This window comes from Gekko japonicus, unplaced genomic scaffold (genome assembly GCF_001447785.1).
Source record: "Gekko japonicus isolate JY-2015 unplaced genomic scaffold, Gekko_japonicus_V1.1 scaffold2569, whole genome shotgun sequence".
In the NCBI taxonomy this organism is placed as follows: domain Eukaryota; kingdom Metazoa; phylum Chordata; class Lepidosauria; order Squamata; family Gekkonidae; genus Gekko; species Gekko japonicus.
The window spans coordinates 84,483-108,244 of NW_015176053.1; the positions used below are offsets into that span (position 1 = coordinate 84,483).

At 50.7% G+C, this 23,762-nt stretch overlaps 1 protein-coding gene across 1 annotated transcript in view; it reads left to right on the top strand.

Moving 5' to 3' along the window:
* Positions 1-23,762, top strand: part of LOC107123443 (collagen alpha-1(XI) chain-like) — a 203,520-nt gene that overhangs the window by 61,988 nt on the left and 117,770 nt on the right. Inside the window, exons 4-6 of the mRNA XM_015426692.1 lie at positions 10,463-10,630; positions 18,008-18,221; positions 22,933-23,095. Coding sequence (XP_015282178.1) covers positions 10,463-10,630; positions 18,008-18,221; positions 22,933-23,095 — 545 coding nt within the window. The remainder of the gene's footprint in view (positions 1-10,462; positions 10,631-18,007; positions 18,222-22,932; positions 23,096-23,762) is intronic.

Genomic DNA, 23,762 nt, shown 5'->3' on the forward strand with positions numbered 1-23,762 from the left:
TATGCTGGGAAACAAGGGTGAGGGAGAAGAAACGCAGCTGCCACAAAACAATGTTATATTAATCTGCATAGCCAATCAGATCCTCACTGGCAAATCAGAAACCCTGCTTGGCAAGAGTCCTACCTGGCCCCACCTACTTTGTAAAAACATTGGGGGGGCACCAGGAAAGGTATCAGAGGGTGGTATAGTGCCCCCGGGCACCGTGTTGGGGACCCCTGTTCTAGAGGGGCAGCTGCCTGAATCTGTTGTAACAAAATGAAAAAAGAAAAAGAAAAAGTCTTGCCATGCCTGAAAGATGGGTAGTTTCTTTACAGCTTCTATGTGGGCAGCGGCCCACTTCATCAGATGCATGGAGTGACTCTTCATCCTGCAGGATGTGGATATAGAAGGGAGGAAACAAAGGATATTTGGGGATTAAGGCACTGAAAGGTGTGAGCTGCAGCCTGTGAACTTTCCATGTAAAATCCCAAAGCATCCTTTTTATGTTCACAGGTTTTGCATAGAATTGACACGGGTTATACCTGTTTCATGCACTTGCCTTTTAGTCCACCTACTTGACCATCTTACTTACTAATTAAAATATTTATTGACCATCTGCCTCCATACATAAAGCCCAACCCCATTTATAAACGTGTGATCGTAAATCCATTAAACCATCATCATTTGTATGACAGCTATCCATAACTAGATAATAGCAGCAAAATCCGGTGTGGTGGTGAAGTGTGTGGACTCTAATCTAGGAGAACCGGGTTTGATTCCCCACTCCTCCACTCGCACCTGCTGGAGGACCTTGGGCAAGCCATAGTTCTCTCAGAGCTGTTATTGAAAGAGCAGTTTCTCTCAGAGCTCTCTCAGCCCCACCTACCTCAGGGTGTCTGTTGTGGGGAGGGGAAAGGAGATTGTAAACTGCTCTGAGACTCCCAGTGAAGGGCGGGGTATAAATCCAATCTCCTCCTTCTCCTCCTCCTCCTCCTCTTCTTCTTCTCCTTCTTCTCCTCTGACACTGAGAACTGGAGATTTGGGGGTGGAGCCTGGGGAGGGTGGGGTTTGGGGAGCAGAAGGGAGAGATCTCAGCCAGGTACAAAGCCATAGAGTCCAACCTCCAAATCCGCCACTTTCTCCAGGGAATCTGATGTATGTCGTCTGGAGATCAGATGTCATTCTAGAGATCTCAGATCCCATGTGGAGGCTGGCAACCATAGAAGAAAAAGTAGTGCTTTGGAAGGATGTAGCGGCTATGAATGAGCTTGCCAGACTATACTGCCGGAGGAAGTACCAATCGATGTTCCCTCTGATTTCCCCCCCTACTGAGCAGAGCAGTTCACGCCCTGAGCAAAGTAGAACTGCTGTAATCATAAAGTGGAACAACAAAGCAATCACACCATGTGTGTTTTGAAAATGCAAATCTCATATAATGAAGAATAATATAATGACAAAAGATCAAACAACGCCAAAAAACCCCACAAGTTCAAAGTACATAAACAATCCCACAAGTCTCATAAGACTCAATAGACACAGTGTTCGAAGTACATAAGCAATCCCACATCCCTGTAACAACTCAGAGTCAATCCAGCATGTTGTTCCAAGCAAAAGACCAAAAAATAAGACCAAACAAGGTACCATGATTCCACAGAATTCTAGTAAATGTCCATTTCGTCCATCTTTGCCAACAACCGCCAGTTTCCTTGATCAGTTTCCTGTCTTAAGTCACAAAGTTGGAACACAAACCTCTGGGTTTCAAAATGGAGAGACTGATGCAGGAGACTTTGTCCATTTTGAAACCGTGAGGTTTGTGTTCTAAGAGAGTGGGTTGTTACATGAGTGTAGGATTGCTTATGTACTTTGAACATTGTGTATATTGAGTCTTACGAGACTTGTGGATTTTTTTGGTGTTGTTGGATATTTTGTAATTGTATCATTTTTCTGTTATGTATTGGAACTGGAACATTCCAGGACTGTTTCTACCAGAGACGGGCTGAGCTTGGAGCTCTAGAGCAATAGCCCACCAGGACTCTGGAGATGGCCAATGAGGAATTAATGGTTCCTCGGCTCTTTCCTTGCCTTGAAAACCCTACAAGGTCACCATAAATTGGCAGCCGCTTGATGGCACGCTCCACCACCGCTAATCTGCTTTGAGTCCCAGTGGGAAATGTGGAATGATGATGATGATGATGATGTGATGAGAAGAAAGAGACCCAGCATCAAGAAAGGAGGACTTATTGACCTACTATCAGAGGGGTGAATGGGAGGTGTTAGTAACTGAGTAATGATCTTTGCATAGTTTTGTCTTTACATGATATTGAGCGCAAGCAGTTTATGGATCAGGCCATAATTGTTTGGGCCCTTGGGCTGTAACTCAGTCTTCCGGTGCTCCAGCTGTTCATGCCTTTGGGGCCACTGATCCTCCACCAAGGGTCAGAGATCATTTTTGGAGGGCCTAGCTTTACATGATATTGAGCGCAAGCAGTTTGTGGATCAGGCCATAATTGTTTGGCCTCATTTTTGGAGGGCCTGGATTTCTTGTAGGAACACTATGATGTATGAAAATATGGGCGTCATTTGGTGCAGTGTATTTTCTGCAGTGGCTAACTAGATTTTTGGGTTGGTTTTTTTTGTATTTTTCATATGTGCATGTGTGTGTGTGTGTGTATGCGCACACACCTAGAAGTCATGGCGACCTCTGGTGACTGACCCCTACTGGTGCCCTGGAGGATATTCAGAGAGGTGGCCGAATAAAGCCTGCCCCCGCCTCCCACCTCTGATATTTCGAGGAGGTCTCCCATCCAAGTACTCCCCAGAGTCAACCCTGCTTAGCTTCTGAGCTCTAATGAGATCGGGCTTGCCTGGGCTATCCAAGTCAGGGCGCTGACCAGATGTTTTCTTGAGAAACCAACAAACCGCACAAAAGGCGCAGCTGCCCCCACTGTGAACTCCAAGGAAGTGGCATTCTGACATATGCAGCCTTTCAATGCGGAGGTGACATCCCAGCCTTTGACCACCCTCTCCTTCTCCATGACTCCCTCTAATCCCCAATAAGATTCTAGGAAACCCACCCAAGGATCCATCGGACACGTTTTACTTCACCAACATATACATGCAGTCAGGGCTCTTTTTGTAGAAAAAGCCCAGCAGGAACTCATTAGCATAATAGGCCATACCCAACAGCAGGGACTCATTAGCATATTAGGCCACACCCCTGACAGCACAGCTCATTCATATATTAGGCCACACCCCCATGTTACCAGAAGTGTGGTCATCCAGCCACACCCACCTTTTGCTTCTTATTCTCGTTACCTTTTTTGTTGTCAAACCCACGGCTTTTTATTTGGAGCAGGAACTCCTTTGTAAGTTAGGCCACACCCCCTAATTGCAGCCAATCCTGATGAGTTTCTGCCATTGGGTGTGGCCTATTATGTTAATGAGTTCCTGCTGGGCATGGCCAACTTGGGAGCCAGCCGGAACTCCGTTCCTGTGTGTTCCTGCCCAAAAATAGCCCTGCATGCAGTGAAGAAGAAATGCCAGCCAATGTATGACATGGAAGATCCTGTTTCCAGGGTCAGATTTTGGCTTCCGAAATACAAGAGAGAGCAACGGAAAGGGCAGGGATGACCATTAGGGAGAGCTGGCCAGTGACCCAGTTCCAGAGGCTTCGTGGCCCACTTTTGGGTCTCGACTCACAGGTAGGAAAAACCACCCTACAAGGCATATCCTGCTCAGGCAGCGGTGCAAGAGTGTGTAGAAACAAAGGCAAACCGCTAGGGGATCAGAGGTTGACTTACTGCTAGTGACACATTGGGGATATGCACTCGTACATTTATCAATTTCATCCCCCGTCCCACAGTCGGGCAGCTCCACAGGATCTGTCTAGCTTATGACTGATTTAGAGCCAGAAATGTCAGCTGGAAGGGCACTTAGGCCAGCAGCCTGTCGTGTGAGCCCTGGAGCTGCTGCCAATGCGAGGGACGCCCACAGGTCGGGAAGCCAGCCAGAGCTTGAGAGAATTGCTGTGCATGAGGAGGAAATGGAGGCTTGTGGCAAGACTGACTTCACCAGGCATGGGAAGGCAGTTGCTGCTCACCAGAGCCAGGGGACGTCTGCCATTAGTCATCCTTGTGGAACCGCTGGGCTTAAAAATTCTTATGGCTCCCAGGGGAAAGTATCATATGGTGATCACACGATCACATGATGGATGGGCACGACGGACTGACTGACGTCTGCTGGCTTGGGATGAACTGGAAGGTCTAAGGAGACTCTCCGCACATTAGTTCAGCGGGGGAGGAGCTGTGGCTCAGTTGAGGAGCCTCTGCTTTGCATGCAGAAGGTTCCCGGTTCAATCCCCAGCGTCTCCAGTTAAAAGGACGAGGCAGTAGATGGTGTGAAAGATCTCAGCCTGAGACCCTGGAGAGCCACTGCCAGTTTGAGTAGACAAATACTGACCCTGATGGTGGACCAAGGGTCTGATTCAGTATAAGGCATTTGGGGAGTGATGATGGGCTCAGTGGTAGATCATCTGCTTTGCATGCAGAAGGTCCCAGGTTCAATCCCTGATGCCTCCAGTTAAAAGGGCCAGGCTGTAGGTGATATGAAAGACCTCCCCCTGAGACCTTGGAGAGCCCTTCCCAGTCTGAGTAGACAATATTGACATTGATGGACCAATGATCTGATTTAGTATAAGCAGGGGTCATTTCCTGCAGGAGTGCACAGGAGCGGAGCTCCGGCAGGAAAGAGCCCAGGGGGCGGGCACATGCAACAAGCCCCACCCCCTGCTCCCAGCAGCCCGCAGTCAGAGCAAGAAGCAGCCAGTTAAATTACAGAGCCCCCCCGCCCCCCCGGCCCCACACAGCCCACAGGCACCTTCAAGTTTTATTCAGGTACAAGCTCTCCCTCCTCTGCAAGAGCGAAGGGTCAGTCCTCCCGTCCCCCCCCCCCCCCTAGCTAGCAATCCAAAACAGCCCAGTGGAGCCTGAGCAGTGGGTGTTGCCTTCTGACACACTTCCGGTGATGTCAGGGGGTGTGGCACATGCAAATAAGTTATGCTAATGAGTTATGCTAATGAGCTCCTGCACCTCTTTTTCTACAAAATGACCCCTGAGTATAAGGCAGCTTCATGGGTATAGTTTTAACTCCTGGCAGCTTTGGAACGGTGGCCTGGTCTGTGCATGAAGCAGAATGTGGGGATAATAAGGTGGTGGATTGCTGAGGTTGTAGAGTACACCATACCACTAGACACTATAAGGGGGTTACATTTTGTCAGAGTTGCCCCATGCTAATAGCCCCCTGAGCCGGCTTTGCTGGGAGGGCGGGGTAAAAATCTAATAGCAATAAATAAATAAGTGGATATCTAGCACACTGAAGCAATGGGAAGGAAGGTGGCACGGTATAGCCCTGTCTATCTCTTCAGATCTGGGAAGCCAAGCAGGTTCGGTATTTGGATGGGTCATCACCAAGGAAGGCTCTGCAGAAGAAGGCAATGACGACTCAGCTCTGCTTCTCACTTGCCTTGAAAGCCCCTTGCTGTAAATACATAGAAAGTGTTGGGTGCGATTTCCTGATGTGTCTGATGTGATTGCCCCCCCCAGTTTATTTATAGGAAGTTTTTATATTTTGTTGTTGTTCAGTCGCACAGTCGAGTCTGACTCTTCACAACCCCATGGACCAGATCACGCCAGGCCTTCCTGTCTTCCGCCGTCCTCTGAAGTTTGCTCAATTTCATGTTCGTTGCATCGATGACACTTTCTAACCATTTCCTCCTTTGCCGTCCCCGTCTTCTTTGACCTTCAATCTTTCCCAGCATCAGGGTCTTCTCCAGTGAGTGATCCCTTCTCATTTGGTGGCCAAAGTATTTGAGCTTCAGTTTCATTATCTGGCCTTCCAGGGAACAGTCAGGGGTGATTACTTTTAGGATTGACTGATTTGATCTTCTTGCAGTCCAAGGGCCTCTCAAGAGTCTTCTCCAGCATCATAGTTCAAAAGAATCTATTCTTCGGCGCTCGGCCTTCCTTATAGCCCAACTCTCGCAGCCATACAGCTCTTGGAAGCTAAGCAGGGTTGGCTCTGGCTGGGCAGTATTCAGATGGGAGATCTTCAAGGAATACCAGGGTTGTGACATGGAGGCAGGCAATGGCAAATCACCTCTGAATGTTTCTTGCCTTGAAAACCCCTATGGGGTCACCGTCACCATAAGTCAGCTGTGACTTGACGGCCCTTTCCACCACCCCCACTATTAAAACTGTGACCCCCCCTGCAGTCAGCAGTGGTTCTACCACCTGTTGTCTGTGTAGAGCAGGCCTTCGGCTTCCATGGTGGTTTTATGCCTGCCCAAAGAAGGACTTCAAAGAGCTTGCTTGGGTCAGGTGGAGAAGGAGAAGACAGAATGGTTCCATGAGCCCTTAAATGAAATGAAAGCAGGCCAGATCTTGCCTTTCACCTGGATCATCAAAACTCCTTCCCTGGAATGCGACACACCATCAAGTCCAGTTGTTCAGACTAGCTAGGTTTTAAGAAGAAGAGGAGGAGGAGGAGGAGAGTTGGACGGGAGCTCCAGGGTCATCTAGTCCAACCCCCTAAAAAAGAAGGAGGAGGAGGAGATTGGATTTATACCCTGCCCTTCACTACCCGAAGGAGTCTCAGAGCGGTTTATAATCTCCTTTCCCTTCCCATCCCCACAACAGACACCCTGTGAGGTAGGCGGGGCTGAGAGAGCTCTATTGACAACTGCTCATGAGAGAACAGCTCTGAAAGAACTTGTGACTGACCCAAGGTCACACCAGCAGCTGCATGTGGAAGAGTGTGGGGGTGGTCAAGCCCAGTTCTCCCAGATTAGAGACTGTGCTCCTAACCACTACACCAAACTGGCACAACATCTAGGTGGTTACAGAAGAGCTGAAAGGAAAGGAGACCCAGGGTGGTGCAGTGTTCCCTCTAAGCTGAGTTAGTGTGAGCTAACTCACAGTTTCTTAGCCTCCGGCTCACACATTTTTGTCTTAGCTCAGGAAAGATGGCTCCAGAGCAAACTAATTTCTGCAGAAGCCAAATCGCTCGCTCACAACTTTAATGCCAGTAGCTCACAAAGTAGGATTTTTGCTAATAAGACTCCAAAGCTTAGAGGGAACATTGGTGTGGTGTAGCAGTTAGGAGTGCCGAACTGCTGTCTGGGAGACCCGGGTTTGAGCCCCCACTCGTGCCATGGAAGCACACTGGGTGATCTTGGGCCAGTCACACTTTCTCAGCCTAATCTACCTCACAGGGCTGTTGTGAGGAGGACAAGATGGAGGAGAGGAGAATGATGGAAGCCATGCTGGGTCCCCACTGGGGTGAAAGGCGGGGTATAAATTAAGTAACTAGATAAATAAAAGTAGAGCTCCTTTTCTTTCCAGCTGCTTCCATGTTTATTTATGAGAGCCGTAATCGTTATTATCGATTGCAAATGCCATAGCCCAAGTAGCAGTGACTGTTTTTCAGATCAGCTCGTCCATGTGAAAAAGCAGGAGGATCTATGTGTCTTTCTTCCCTGAGGGTTTTAAAAGCATGCCTCAAATAAGGCAGTTTATTTTGGGTGGATGGCTTCCATTTGGCTGGTGCTTGCGAGATGGCACATGCGCCCTGAGCTGAACCCGCACAAAATATCTGCCCAGTTGCCCATCGGGCACAGATGTCGTAAGACCTGGCGTGCGCCATGCTGCCTAGATCGTCTGTGGTATTGCAAGCCATGGCATTCCGTTACGCGTCACAGAGGAATAGCTGTGTCCCCTACCCTCGGTGTGGCTTGACTGTTGATATGGAGCAACGGGCTTTGTTGGGTAATCTGGCCCCTCTTGGACATGGCCGTCTCGAAATGTGCTTGGGGACAAGCCCAGCATGATGCTTTAGGATTAATACTCCCTGCCAGTTCTTGCTCCTGCTTCCCTGCGAACAACTGGATCGTTGCCTGGGCAAAAATAGGCCTTCTCCTGCAGTGGAAACGTGCCTTGCAAAATTTGGCAGCATAACAAGCTACATATTTGTTATGAGCCTTTTCTGATATAAGGTGGTATTGTGCTTTGAGAAGACAAATAAAATTAATTTTAAAAAAAAGATTTGGCAGCCTCTGGGGAGTTTGGGTTTCCAACCTCCAGGTGGTGGCTGGAGATCTCCTGCTATTACAACTGATCTCCGGGCAACAGAGATCAGTTCATCTGGAGAAAATGGTTGCTTTGGAAGGTGGACTCTGTGGCACTGTAACCCACTGAAGACCCTCTCCTCCGCAAACCACACCCTCTTCAGGCTCCACCCCCAAAATCTCCAAGTATTTCCTAACCTGGAGCTGGCAACCCAATGGGGAGCAGAGTCAGCATAGGGCTCTTCACGTAAGAACATAACATAAGAACATAAGAGATGCCAGTGTTGGATCAGGCCAAAGGCCCATCCAGTCCAACACTCTGGGTGCGTTCAGACGCAGCCTTTACAACGGATTCTGTGCCGGTTGCAATCGATGTACCTACCGGCGTTCAGACGGGGAACATCTGTCTTCCCTCTCTATCCGTTGTAAAGAGCTTTAAACCGTTGTACTCTGCCACTAGGTCGGAAGTGGTGGTAAACAGAGTGCAACGGTTGTCATCGGTGCACCCCGGCGTCTGATCGCTCTCCTCTGTTACAGAGACACTTCCGTCGGAAGCCTGAGGCTTCCGGCTTTCCCCCGCCATTTTTTTTAAAGAGGAAGCGATATGCGCTCAGGCGAAGCTTCGCCCTGAGCGTTTGTTTTAAAAAAAATAAAAATGCCTCACTTTAACTTCCCGGAGGAGTCCAGGACTACAGCGAGGCCAGGTTGGGTTTTAAACTTTAAAGGTAAGTGCTTACCTTTAAAGTTTAAATGTAAGGGGGGGGTTGAGCATGCGCAAAAATCGGCATTCTCTGAATGGCTGCCTATGCGCATGCTCAAACTGTCCTTTTAAAAAAAAACCCACACACGCAGACGCCCGCAGCGTGTGAGTGGGCGTCCACCGGAGGGCTTCGCAAAATGGAGGTGAGTGTGATCGCGTTTCTGCCGGCATAAACTGCACCGGTTCCAACCGGCAGAAAGGCCGCGTCTGAACCGGGGGAACTGTGTCACACAGTGGCCAGAAATACCAGTGTCATCAGGAGGTCCACCAGTGGGGCCAGGACATTAGAAGCCAGTGAGGCCAGGACACATCATAGGGTTGCCAGCTTCCAGGTGGGACCTGGAGATGTTTCACTTTTATAATTGATCTCCAGACTACAGAGATCTGTTCCCCTAGAGAATGGATAGACTCTGGAAGGTAGACTCTATGGCACTGTACCTGGCTGGGGTCCCTCCCCTCTCCAAATTCTGCCCTCCTCAGGCTCCACGCCTCAAAAATCTCCAGGTGTTTCCCAATCAAGAACCTGGCAACCATATACATCAATTAATTTTAATTTGGGGAGGGGGATTTCCCCCCCCCCATATTTCTTCTGCACCAAATCCAAAGACAGGGGAAGGCTATGGCCCAGTGGTAGAGCCATCTGCCTTGTTTGAAGAAGGTCCCAGGTTTAGTCCCCAGCATCTCCAGTTAAAATAACCAGGTAGGAGGTGATGTGAAAGACCTTGACATGAGAACATGGGAAATTCACTGCCACAGGAAGTGGTGGCAGCTACAAGCATGGACGGCTTCTAAAGGGAATTAGATAAGCATATGGAGCAGAGGTCCATCAGTGGCTATTAGCCACAAGGTATTGATAGGGACTCTGGGGCAAGTGAAGCTCTGTCTTCTTGGTGCTTGGGGGGGTCAACAGTGGGAGGGCTTCTAATGTCCTGGCCCCACTGGTGGACCTCCTGATGGCACCTGGTATTTCTGGCCACTGTGTGACACAGAGTGTTGGACTGGGTGGGCCTTTGGCCTGATCCAACATTGGCATCTCTTATGTTCTTATGTTCTTATGAACCTGGAAAGCTGCTGCCAGCCAGAGTAGACAATACTGACCTTGACAGACCAATCGTCTGATTCCGTATAAGGCAGCTTCATGTGTGTACCTTAACACTGAGCTGGAGACAGACAGTAGTTTCTATTAGAGAAGAGAAAATAGTTTGAAAGGACTCATTTCCCATAAAGATATGCAAACTTTTTTTTTTTTTTGCTTCTGGTGAAACAGGTTTGAAAGGTTTGGGGAACATTATAAGAACCTACAATACCTGTTGGATGAGTGTACACACCACAACCAGCCATTGTTCTTTTACGCTGCCGTTAAACCTCTGGAAAGCTCAGATCTGTCTCTAGCCTGCAGTTCCTTAAACTCTGGGGTCTGTGGTGACGGCTCCCTTTATCCCAGAAAAGATGCAAAGCGAGGAACAAACTGTTTCTCTCTCCCACCCCCGCTCTGCTTTTGTCTTGTGGGGGCAGGGAGTTGGGTGACCCGCTTCAAGAACCTTTGGTTAGAAAGGCAGACCGAAAATGTTGAAAATAAAAAATATGTTCTGCTTCCTTTCCAGATGGCCTTGTTGATGTGCTGCAGGCGTTTGGTGTGCGGGAGGGCAAAAACGGGGTCTCTATCACTGCGGGGATCTGCACGCAGAGGAATGGATCGGAGGACAGCGACCTGGCCTTCCGCCTGGAGAACCAGACCCACTTCAATGTCCCCACCAGGCAGCTCTTTCCAGGTAACGAGAGAACAGGACATTCTGAGAGAGAGAGAGAGGGCATATTGTATCAGAGCTGATGGGCAAAGTTAGAATTATCCAGGGGTCGTTTCGTAGAAAAAGAGCTAGGGGAACTCACTAGCATAACTCATTAGCATATGCCACACCCCCTGACATCACCGGAAGTGTGTCGTAAGGCCACACCCCCTGACATCACCGGAAGTGTGTCGTAAGGCCACACCCCCTGACATCACCGGAAGTGTGTCGTAAGGCCACACACCCCGCCCCCAACGGTCCTGGCTGCCGCCGCCGGCCTTGCAGCTCCACTGCTGAGCCCCATGAGGGGCCCGGCGGTGGACCTGCAAGGCCGGCGGGAGTGCAAGGAAGCCCCGCGAAGGCCCTTCCTGGCCCCAGGCAGGCAGGGGTGGGGAGAGGCAGGGAGGAAGCAACTTACCCTCCCTCTTCTCCTGCCTCCTCCTGGCTGAATGAGGGCCGGAAGCGGGGCGGCCGGAAGCAGGGGGCGGGGCTTCGTCTTGTGCCCCGCCCCCGGACCTCACCCGGGGGAACTGCGATCCCCCGTGATCCCCCCCGAATTGACCTCTGGAATTATCTGCAAGGACATGCAAAGGTTGACAACCTCCAGGTAGGGCCTGCACATCTCCCAGAATAACCACTGATATCTAGACAACAGAAACTGGTTTCCCTGGAGAACATGGATGCTTTGGAGGGAAGACTCCATGGAGACCAAGTCCTAGGAGGAAAGGCTGAAGGAGCTGGGTATGTTTAGCCTGGAGAGGAGACGACTGAGAGGTGATATGATCACCAGCTTCAAGTACTTGAAGGGCTGTCATATAGAGGATGGTGCGGAGTTGTTTTCTGTTGTCCTGGAAGGTCGGACCGGAACCAACGGGTTGAAATTAAATCAAGAGAGTTTTCGGCGAAACGTTAAGAAGAACTTCCTGACAGTTAGAGTGGTTCCTCAGTGGAACAGGCTTCCTCTGGAGGTGGTGGGCTCTCCTTCTTTGGAGGTTTTCAGACATGCTGGTTCTGTGAACTTTGGCAGATCATGAGAGGGAGGGCAGGAAGGGTTGCCTCAGTGCTTACTTCTCTTGGCCCTTTCTTACATGCCCAGGGAAATGCTGATTGCCATTTTGGGGTCAGGAAACAATTTTTCTCCAGGCCAGTTTTGCCAGAGATCCTGAAGGGTTTTTGCCATCTTCTGGGCATGGAACAGGGGTCACTGAGTGTGCTTGTGGGGGGGAGGTATTTGCGGATTTCCTGCATTGTGCGGGGGCTACCCTGGAGGTCCCTTCCAACTCCATGATTATATGATCCATGATATGCCACTGAGGTCCCTGCCCTCCCCCAGCTCCACCCTCAAATCTCTAGGGATTTCCCAACCCACAGCCAGGACTGTATTTGGGGGTAATTTCAGGCTGAATGATACATTTCTCCACAAGTCAGGTTGAGATTATCCCCAATCGACTTGGATCTTTTTTGAAAAATTAGATATGGGCTGGTGGGAAATAAGGTGCCAAGGGTGCCAGAACCTGAGTCAGATCGGGACCATGATGCGGGGAGAAGAGTGGCTTCGGCTTTCCTCCCTGCGCCATTTTTCTGTCCCCAAATAGCTCTGGGGAGTCTCACCAAATAGCCTCTCTCCCCGACCTGGCTGGTGGAGAAACAGGTAGTCTGTTTTGAGTTAAAGTGGATTGTCTTTAAGTTTACGTTGATGTTTGCACCTGAAAATGTGAAGCATAAATGCAAACCTGCACATCACACAGGATTTTGCCCGAACTGGTTGACCTGGGTTTGCCTTGCATACTGTGAGGGACAGCCTTAGCGTATTCAACACGGCAGGTTATTTTATATGCACAGCTCATCTCTCTCTTTCTCACTCTCTCCTCTTGGCTGCCCGTATGTCCCCTCTTCCTCTCACCGCTCCAGGGAATCTCGTCGCCTTTTCATCTCCTTTCCCCGACTCCTTATCTCCATGCTCTGTACCCCGGACATGTTCTTCCTCTCACAAGAACAAGCTACTTCCTGGCTTTGGCTGAAACACCTCAGCCGGTCTGAATCCCCAGCCGCAACTGAACTGCGTCATGCCTCATGCTTGCTACTCATCCATTAATCCATGACCTCCCCGCCAATCTCTGGTGCATCATGAAATGTAGATTGGGAAGCCTTTGAGAAAGGTCTGCAATGCTTACATCTTGCGTTACATGGGATTGTGGTTTCTAAACAAACCCCAGTCGTCCTAGGAGTATGTGCTCCACGCTTGGTTTTTTCTAATCCATTATTTTTTTTCAAGAAAGCCTTGGATTCTGTGGTTTATATAAATTATGTAGTTTGGCACATTTGCATATGTTTGTGTTGCACCATTTCTTCTGCTTCTTCCAGCCCTGTGGGAGATATAAGAAGCTAGACATGGTGGAGGACGGCTGGATGTGAGTCCATTAGCACTTTGAGACCAACAAGATTTGGGAGATACGAGCTTTTGTCAGTCAGAGATGCCTTCGTCATAGGGTTGCCAGGTCCCCTCGCTGTACCGGCAGGGGGATTGGGGGGGGCATTCTGGGATATTGCCAATGCAGTGATTTCACCCGGAAGTGACATCATCTTGTCAGCAACGTCACATGATGACACTCTGGTTTATGAGCAAGACTCTATGGTTTTAGGCCAAATTTACCCTGGAGTTTTGCATTGTGTGCTCTAGAGGCCCCCAACCCGCTGGCCCGGATCCGGCCACCGGGGGAACCCCACCCCCAAAGTGCCAGAATTGGGCCGATGTGCCTGGCAGGATGATGTAACCTGGAAGTTACATCATCACGCCGGGCATGTCATCGGGGGGGGGGGCGCTCTAGCATTTGGTATTAAAACTCTATGGTACCAGACACAGAGCTTCCAACCCCTGCTGGATGCCAGGCAACCCTAGACGTCCTAGACCTGGCAACCCTAGACGTCCCTAGACCTGGCAACCCTAGACGTCCCCGATGTGATGACATCACTTCCGGGTGATGTCATTGTGTGGGGGACATTGCGCCTGGATGTGGCTGTTTGGGGGTAGGGTTCCCCCCACTGGCCAGCTGGCCGATGGTGGGCAGACACCCCGGAAAGCAGGGGAACCCCCACTGGGACCTGGGGACTGGCAACCCTACTTTATCAGAAGCTCTATTGGACTCAAATCTAGCTGTTCTATTGCAGACTAGTATGGCTGCCGCCTGAAACTTTATACGGGATGTAGAATCCCTGACTCCTGGCTGCTGGAAATCCTACCTGACCCTTTCTGACTGCTGACATTTCAGTAGACATAAGTCCTTAGGGCCTACCAGGACCTGGTTGCTGGGAGAAAGATTTTACGCATGGACTGTATGGGAATATAGCCTGGTTTTCACTGAAAGCCAGACCACGTGTGATTTGGAATACCAGGACTGGCTCTCCCAGAGTACTTTTTGGCCTACAAAGCAGCTGCAGGGCTCTCTGATTTGGATCGGGAGCAGGGGTCATTTCCTGCAGGAGTGTACAGGAACGGAGCTCCGGCAGTAAAGAGCCCAGGGGGCGGGCACATGCAACAAGCCCCACCCCTGGTCCCAGCAGCCCTCAGTCAGAGCAAGAAGCAGCCAGGTAAGTTGCAGAGCCCCCCCCCGGCCCCCCGGTCCAAAACAGTCCAGTGGCACCTTTAAGACCAAGTTTTATTCAGGTACAAGCTCTCCCTCCTCTGTGAGGACAGATCTGCACACCCCCCTCCAAATAGCTAGCAATCCAAAACAGTCCAGTGGAGCCTGAGCGGTGGGTGTTGCCTTCTGACACACTTCCGGTGATGTCAGGGGGTGTGGCATATGCAAATGAGTTATGCTAATGAGCTCCTGCACCTCTTTTTCTACGAAATGACCCCTGCGACCAGTCAAGCATTTTTGCATTTAGGAGCAGAAACGACAGACGCCATCGGGGTCAGATCCTGTGAAGCCGCATGCTCTATTACTGTGGTTAGCCCTGGCGGAAGGAAAACGGCAGCCAGCTTTTGCCTGTCTTTTTATCCCTGCTGGGGACCTTTAAGTGAGGGAAATGGCGGGGGAGGGGGGAGTCAACACTTCATGGCACAATGCCAGGACCTTGGTCCCATTCAGTTCCCAGTGTCTGCTTTCTAAAAACATAAAAACAAAAACATACCAGGGGGTGGGGGGAATCTCCAGCATAATGTATAGTTGGGTCTGGAGATGACAAACCTGTGCTTGGTCTCTGACCTAGGGTTGCCAGGGTTCCTCTGGCCACCAGCAGGGGATGGGGACATAGGGTTGCCACCTCCAGGTTGGGAAACTCCTGGAGATTTGGGGGTGGAGCCTGGGGAGGACAGGGACCTCAGTAGGATACAAGGCCATGGAGCCCAACCTCCAAAGCAACCATTTTCTCCAGGGGAACTGATCTCTGTATTCTAGAGATAAGCTGTAATTCCGGGGGATCCCCAGTTCCCACCTGGAGGCTGGCAAGTAGAGCAGAGGTGTCAAAATCATTTGTCACGAGGGCCAGATCTTTGGGCCAGGCCATGTGTGCCATAAAATGTAATGCCAGGTGGCAGAGAGAGGAACTTTATAAAGGACAGCAGCTTGTAAGCTCCGAGCAAGGCCCCCTGGAGTGGGAGGGGTCTGCAGAGAAAAACCCACATGGGCAGACTGGAGAGGCAGTAGTGCAGTGCTGGGCAGATACCCCCAACCATGCTTGACTGCGTCAGATAAAGCCACAATGGAGTGGCTCCTCCCACTCCCCCAAGCGCTCCCTCCCTTGCATCAGTTGCTCATGGGTCACATAAGAGCCTTGGATGGGACGGTTCTGGCTAGGGTTGCCAAGTCGTTTCTCAGCTGCATCGGGGGACTCCTGGGCGGCGACTGGAGTGCACGTGTGCCGCACGCACGTCACCCGGAAGTGACGTTACGACACCGGGCACGCTGGGGGCGGGGCCACAACCATCGGAGGGAAAACCATAGAGTTTTCTCTCCGATGTCGGGGCCCTGCCCCCAGCATGCCCGGCGTCGTCATGTCACTTCCTGGTGACGTGCACATCGCGGTAGGGTTCCCCCCGGGGCCCGATCTGCCGCCGGCGGGGAACGGGCCTCTAGGGCAGGGGTTTCCCCACCCCCCCGGGGGGACTTGGCAAGCCTAGTTCTGGCCCCCGGGCTTTATGTTTGGCACCCCTGAAGTACAGGGTTCACACACCTGAATGCTCCTCCATGTACAAAAAAGAATCAGCCTGAGCAGAAGACTTATAGTTAGTCCTGACACACTAGTTGTCTTATATGGAGGGGTTTGTTGCTGCTGTTGTTCATGTTGTATGCAGGAACATTCTGTCACATGGGCTGCACATGCAACTGGAAATGATACCCAAGGCTGCCAGTTCAGGCTTCATTGAGGACTAGGCCTTGGAGATAGTAATTTGATATATTTTTATGGTATGGTGCTGTATGGCTTACCTTGACCTGCCTGGCCCAGACTTCCCTTGTCTCTTCAGATCTCAGAAGCTAGTATTTGGAAGTTAGTATTTGGAAGGGAGACCCCCAAGGATGTCCAGGGACACGACACAGAGGCAGGCAACGGGAAACCGCCTCTGAATGTCTCTTGCCTCAAAGACCCCATGGGGTCGACAGACGTTGTCTGTGACCTGATGGCACATTCCGCCGCCACCACCAGCACCAACACCTCATAGCTTAGATGCCCCTTCCTTTATCATCTCCACTTCCATCTACTTACTTTCACTGGGCATTGTCTTCGAGACTCTTTGGATAGCCACGAGGGCTGGAAACTTGTGGTCTTTTTAAAGGAATGCTTTCGGGATACTGGATATTGCGCGGGGTGCCTTGTGTCCCATTGCAGTCCACACACACAGCCCCTCTGGTTGAGGACAGCCACGGTCTCCACTGTGCTGGCGCCTTCCTTCACTTCTCACTCCCGTGGGGCAGGAGACAAGTTGGTTTATCTGTAAGCACCGCCGGAAATGGTTTGGAATGCTTTGCACTGCTTATTGACGCATCGTTTTCAGGGCGCGATCACACGCACAATTAGCCCCGCCATAGACACAGAGGCCAGGCGGATTTAAAGGGCGCGATCAGATGCGAACCTCCGGGAAGCGCCTGGTACCCATCAGCAACCCGTTTTGCTCCACCGCAGAAGCGGAGTAAAAAGACACAGGGGAAAGTCTGGTAGCAAACGGGTTGCTAACGGGCCACAGACGGACTTTCCCCTGTGTGATCGCTCCAGCGCGCTCTCATGGTGTCGGGATGGTCTGATCACGCCATCCCGACTCCGTGCCATTGTTTTTTGCCCTTCTCAGTATGCACATCATCACATACTGGCATAGGGAGTCCTCAGTGTGGAGCAGTGTTCCCTCTAAGCTGAGTGAGTGTGAGCTAGCTCACAGTTTTTTAGCCTCTGGCTCACACATTTCTGTCTTAGCTCAGGAAGGATGGCTCCAGAGCAAACTAATATATGCAGCAGCCAAGTGGCTCGCTCACAACTTTAATGCCAGTAGCTCACAAAGTAGAATTTTTGCTCACAAGACTCCATAGCTTAGAGGGAACATTGGGTGGAGATGTGATTCACTGATCCCCCGCTTAAGCGGATCGGAAACAAACGGCAAAAAAGCCCCACAAACCCCCAACTCACCCGCGATTGTGTTTGGTCACGCAGTGGGCGGGCTGTGCCCGCAGCTCCCATGGACTGTGTGATCGCGCAATTGTGGGTCTATATAGCCCCGCTTCCCCTCCCCACTTTATCTCACTCGTGTGACCGCCACCTCAATTGACTTATGAATGTGCCTGTTGGGATTGTTGAATTTTTAAAAATTGATTATGAATGTATTTATTGAATTGTTGTTCACCGCCCTGAGCCCTGTGCACAGGGGAGGGTGGTCTAAAAGTTGAATTTCATAGAATCATAGAGTTGGAAGGAACCTCCAGGGTCATCTAGTCCAACCCCCTGCACAATGCAGGAAATTCACAAATATCATCCCTTCACACCCCCAGTGACCCCTGCTCCATGCCCAGAAGATGACAAAAAACCTCCAGGATCACTGGGGGCCAAACTGACCTGGAGAAAAATTGCTTCCTGACCTCAAAGTGGTGATCAGCATTTCCCTGGGTGTATAAGAAAGGGCCACGAGAACTAAGCACTGAGGCAGCCCTTCCTGCCCTCTCCCTCATGATCTGCCTAAGTCCACAGAATCAGCATGGCTGTCAGATGGTCACCCAGCCCCTGTTTGAAAACTTCCAAAGAAGGAGAACTCACCACCTTTCCTAATAGCTGTCAAAGCCAGGGACAGGGAGAAGGAGATCGAGAGTGATGGGCAGACACAGGGAGCTTGGGAGCTCTTGCTGTCTTCTGATGATGTGCTGCGTTCTTCCCTTGCAGACGGCCCCTTCCCAGAGGATTTCTCGGTGCTAACCACCCTGCGAGCCCTAAGAGGCAGCCAGTCTTTTTTGTTTTCCGTGTTCGACGTTCGGGGAGTGCAGCAGCTCGGCGTAGAGATCGGACGCTCGCCCGTCTTCCTGTATGAAGATCAGCATGGCCACCCAGTGCCCGAGGAATATCCTCATTTCCACAGAGTCAACATGGCTGATGGGAAGTGAGTGTGGGGTGGGCGGGAAAAGGCTACCGACAGTAGTGGTCTAAGGGTCAAAACTGATGAGAAGATGGGAGCCTGGGTTTTCCCAGCATCTTTTTGAGCTAATCTGCAGTTGCTAGAGCCAGTTTGGTGTAGTGGTTAGGAGAGTGGACTCTGATTCTGGGAGAACTGGGTCTGATTCCCCGCTGTTCCACGTGCAGCTGCTGGTGTGACATTGGGTCAGTGACAAGTTCTCTCAGAGCTGTTCTCTCATGGGCAGTCCTCGAAAGAGCTCTCTCAGCCCCACCTACCTCACAGGGTGTCTGTTGTGGGGAAGGGAAGGGAAAGGCAATTGTAAGCCGCTCTGAGACTCCTTCGGGTAGTGAAGGGCAGGGTATAAATCTAGTCTCCTCCTCCTCCTCCTATTTTTTCCTTGCCTTAATTCAAATTGGGGCCATGCAGGGGGTTGGATCTACTGGAACCTTACAGGGCTGCCAACTCCAGGTTTGGAATTTCCTGGAGGTTTGGGGTGGAGGGCCTCTCCCTGCAATCTTAATTCCTGAGTTGGAACATACAGGAGAAGGCGGTCCTTACAGATAACCTGGTCCCAAGCCATATCGGGCATCCAGTTCGAATTATAGCCACTATTCTGATTATGTAGGTACATCTTGGCCTTTTAGCAGTGCAAATGAAAGCAGTGCTACACCTGTCTAAGGCCACTGTACTTAGAAGTGCTTAACTCTGCTTACAACTGCCCTGCAGAAGATGTACATCAAAACTGTTACATGGCAGTCCCCTCTGTTGTGAATACTATGAGGCTTTTAAATTCCATTGCATCGAGATGTGAATATTCTGCCTTTTCCACACCACAATTCCAGTGCTTTGCTGCACAAGCCAATCCTCAAACTTTACTTATTCCTTCTGCTTTGTTGCGATAGAGTATGTAAAGTGTTGGGTTTGGTCATGGGAAACCCCAGTTTCAAATCCCTATGCGGCCATTCGCTTTTCTGGGTGGTCTTAGCGTGTTCTCTCTCCACTGCTATTTCCCAGCCTAGCCTACCTCCTGGGGAACGTTGAAAAGAGAAGCAAGATTAACAGTGCAGCCTACCTCCTGGGGAACGTTGAAAAGAGACGCAAGATTAACAGTGCAGTCCTAAGGAGTGTTGCTCTTTTCTAAGTCTACCAACTTCAGTAGGTTTAGAAGGGTGTATCTCTGCATAGGATTGCATCGTAAGCATCTCAGGGGTGATTAATAACTACAAAGCTCCAGCCCAAGATTCAGCCAATTAGTTCAATTCCGTACATCAAACGACCTGTAGCAGATTGTTCGCTGGACTTGGAAAGGGGAGATGCAAGTTCAGATCCTATAAAGCTCCTTGGGTGGCCTGAGGTTCTAGCGATTCCTAGCTCTATTCCACAGGGGTAAAACTGGATAACCTTGTGTGTGCTTCCCCGAGATCCTTACAAAGGAGGTGGAGTAGAGATGTGATCAGTAAAGAAATATAACAGTGTTATATTTCAGTTATGACCTCTGTAACTTCTCTGACCCACAATACCCCAGCCTCTCCATTGCCTTCATGGCAACAGCATGTAGCTCCCCACCACCACAGCCATGTATGAGCCCCACCTTGAGCTCTGTTCTCTCTTTGGTCTTTCCAGGCTCCCCCTCTGCTTAGGGTGAAACTTAGCTCACAGGCCCAAGACACATGGGCACAGAAACCAAGGCTCATACTGCTGTTGCATAGCGGTTAGATTGCTGGAGTAGAACTGGAGAGGTCCAGGTTCAGATCCTCATCCAAGGGTCACTGAGATGAGACAAAGTCTACATGTCTTGGTCTGTCCATAAAATACATATTGTTTGTGTCTGCAGCCCCAATTTGCCTTTGGGCCATGCAGGGAGAGGGTGTTTAACTCTTCAGCCTCCACTTAGTTCTGCTGTTTGAAACTGGCCTCCCTGCCTTAAGAGAAAAGGTGTGTCCTTTAAAGCATACATTTCCCCCCTTTGGAATGCTCATAGCAACAAAAGAAACTCAGTTTCAAGCAACAAAGCTGAACAGCAGCTAAAGTGTTTGCATGGTCCCAAGGCAAACTTCCTTCTTTCCTTCTTTGCATGGTCCCAAGGCAAACTGAGGCTGAACAAGCCTGCATCTTGTATTATGACTCTTCAAGGGATCAGCGTACCCTATTAGGTTGTTCTGAAGGAAAAAAAGAGGAAGAGAGAACCATGTACCCTATCCTGTACTCCGCAGAGGAAGGATGAAAATTTAATTGACAAGTACATCATAGAATCATAGAGTAGGATTGGAACCTCTGGGGTCGTCTAGTCCAACCCCCTGCATTATGCAGGAAATTCACAGATATCCCCCCCACCCCCACCCCAGTGACCCCTGTTCCATGCTCAGAAGATGACAAAAAAACCTCCAGGATCCCCGGCCAAACTAGCCTGGAGAAAAATTGCTCCCTGACCCCAAAGTGGCGACCAGCATTTCCCTGTGGGTGTAAGAAAGGGCCATGAAAACTAAGCACCGATGCTTAGTTAGTTTCTCTTCTCCTAGTTCTGGTTCTGTTTCTCCAGGTCATTTTCATCTCCATTCACTCCTTTGCCTTTCCAGATTCCCACAGCATTTTTAGTGAGTGTATCCATCAGCAACATTTACAGCTCCGATCCCATTAAAGCTTTAGCCCAGAAAAGCTGCAGGGGGTTGGTTGCTTGTTGCCCTGAGCACACAGTGATGGGAGCAGAGGTCGATTCGGGGGGGGGATCACGGGGGATTGCAGTTCCCCCGGGTGAGGTGTGGGGGGCGGGGCACACGACGAAGCCCCGCCCCCTGCTTTTGGCCACCCCACTTCCGGCCCTCATTCAGCCAGGAGGAGGCAGGAGAAGAGGGAGGGTAAGTTGCTTCCTCCCCGCCTCTCCCCACCCCTGCCTGCCTGGGGCCAGGGAGGGCCTTGGCGGGGCTTCCTCGCCCTCCCGCCGGCCTTGCAGGTCCACCGCCGGGCCCCTGATGTCAGGGGGTGTGGCATATGCTAATGAGTTATGCTAATGAGTCCCCCTAGCTCTTTTTCTATGAAACGACCCCTGGATGGGAGCAAATGTCCCATTTGTTTCAGGAACTGGCCTGTCTTGTACTTGCTTTCGGGCTTTAGCACTGTGTGCAGGTCTGAAACTGAATGTACTGAATGAGGCTTAGATTCAATTTGTCCTCTCACTCTAATGTTGCTGGAAGATACTGCCCCAGCAGGAAGTTTCAGTTCCTCCGAATCCTTGAAGAAAAGAAGTCCACAGGGTATGGCGGGATGAACCGCATCTGCTAGCCACACACCATTCATTCTCTTGATTCGACGTTGCTCTGAGAATTGGGACAAAAGTAAGGTCTCGGCATCTGGCACCTTCCTTGTCCTGGTGCGTGGATCCCCAGCCTTTTTGAACCTGTGAGCACCTTTGGGATTCTGACCCTGGGTAGTGGGTGTAATCTCAAAAATGGCTGTCGCAGGAGGCGGAGCCAGCCGCACAGAGGAAGCCCAAGTGCAAAGGAGAAGAGGGGTAATTAAAAAGAAATACACTGGGAAGGAGAGAATGAAACCCAAGACAGCGATACCAGGCTAGGCCAATCTCGTCAGATCTTGTTAGCTAAGCAGTGCTGGCTTTGGCTAGTATGTGGATTGGCAACCTCTAAGGAACACCAGGATCATGATGCAGAGGCAGGCAATGGCAAAGGTAAAGGTTCCCTTGCTCGAAAGCCAGTCGAATCCGACTCTAGGGTTGCGGTGCTCATCTCCGTTTCAAAGCCGAAGAGCCAGCGCTGTCCGAAGACGTTTCCGTGGTCATGTGGCCGGCATGACTAAACACCACGGCGCACGGAACGCTGTTCCCTTCCCACCAAAGTGGTACCTGTTTATCTACTTGCAATTTCTTGCTTTCGAACTGCTAGGTTGGCAGGAGCTGGAACTAGAGACGGGAGCTCACCCTGTCTTGCGGCACCCGGGTCTTGAACCGCTGAAATGTCTCTTGCCTTAAAAACAAGTTTAGCTCACCACCTAGTGGTGCATAACTTTAAAAGAGCTAGAGCTTCTGGCTGCCAGGCAATCTGACAATGTCCTTGCTATACTACACACAATGCATAATAATGATGATGATGATGATGATGATGATGGAGATTGTATGTATACCCTGCCTTTCACTACCTGAAGGAGTCTCAGAGTTGCTTACAGTCTCCTTTCCCTTCCCCTCCCCCTCCCCAAAATACACACCCTGTGGGGTAGGTGGGGCTGAGAGATTTCTTTCAAGGACTGCTCTTAAGAGAACAGCTCTGAGAGAACTTGCGACTGACCCAGGGTCACACCAGCAGCCGCATGTGGAGGAGTGGGGAATCAAACCCAGCTCTCCCAGATTAGAGTCCACACTCCTAACCACTACACCAAACTGGCAACAACAACAACAACAACAACAACAACAACAACAACAACAACAACAACAACAACAACAACAATAATAATAATACACTGATAGTAGCTGTCACTGAAACAACATTGCTTTAAAATGTCCAGCCCATTGGATCTCCAGTGGCCACTCAGAAGCAAGAGCCCCACAAGTCTCCACCCACTTTCTAAAAACACTTTGGGGGGGCACCAAGAAAGGTATCAGTGAGCACCGTGTTGCCCACGAGCACCGTGTTGGGGACCCCTGTCCTAGCGGAGACCCAAGTATCTGACTTGTGCCATCCTTTGACAGGTGGCACCGCATAGCTCTGAGTGTGGAAGGTGCGAATGTATCCCTGAGTGTTGACTGCGGAGACCCTATGACGCTGCCCCTGGAGAGGGACGCGCATCCCGTCGTCAGTGTCGAGGGCATCGCCTTACTTGGGGCACGGCGGCCAGATGAAGATGTCTTTGAGGTAGGGATGCTTCAGACCGCTCACCTTTCCTCTCTTGCGTTTCTTTTGCTTGTGTAACATGCACTACACTCACCTATATTGTGAGGCACTCTGACCCCAATATTGATTTTATGTACATCATTTATACTGCACCTTTCTCACTGAGACTTGAGATAGATTACACAGAGTAAGTCTATGCAATCAACAGGTCGGGACATCCAGTAAACAACGGAAGAGGATTTGAATTGCAGAACTCTCTAACCAGCCGGAAATTCTGAAGCAAGCATATGTATTAACATCAGGGGTATTTTGGGGCAGGGACGCACAGGAACAGAGTTCCGGCTGGCTTCAGAGTTGGCCACGCCCACTACACAGTCAAAACCTCTGTGTACGTGGCTACAGAGGGAAGGACTGGAGAGCGACCCTCCCCGGCGACTTCGAGGCGGGTGGGCCAGGGCCCCCCTGGAAGGATTGAGGAGTCATTTAAATGCCTCCCCGTGCCTTCCCCGGCCTGTCCAAGGGCTGGCTTGCCTGGGTGCCCCACAGCTGTGGGGCGCCAAGGCATGCCAAGGGAAGACAGTTTAAACTGCCTTTCCTTTCCTTCAAGGGGGGGCTTGCCCAGGCTCCCCAAGGGAAGGCATGGGGGCGTGGCCTAATATGGCAACGAGCTGTGCTGTCAGGGGGTGGA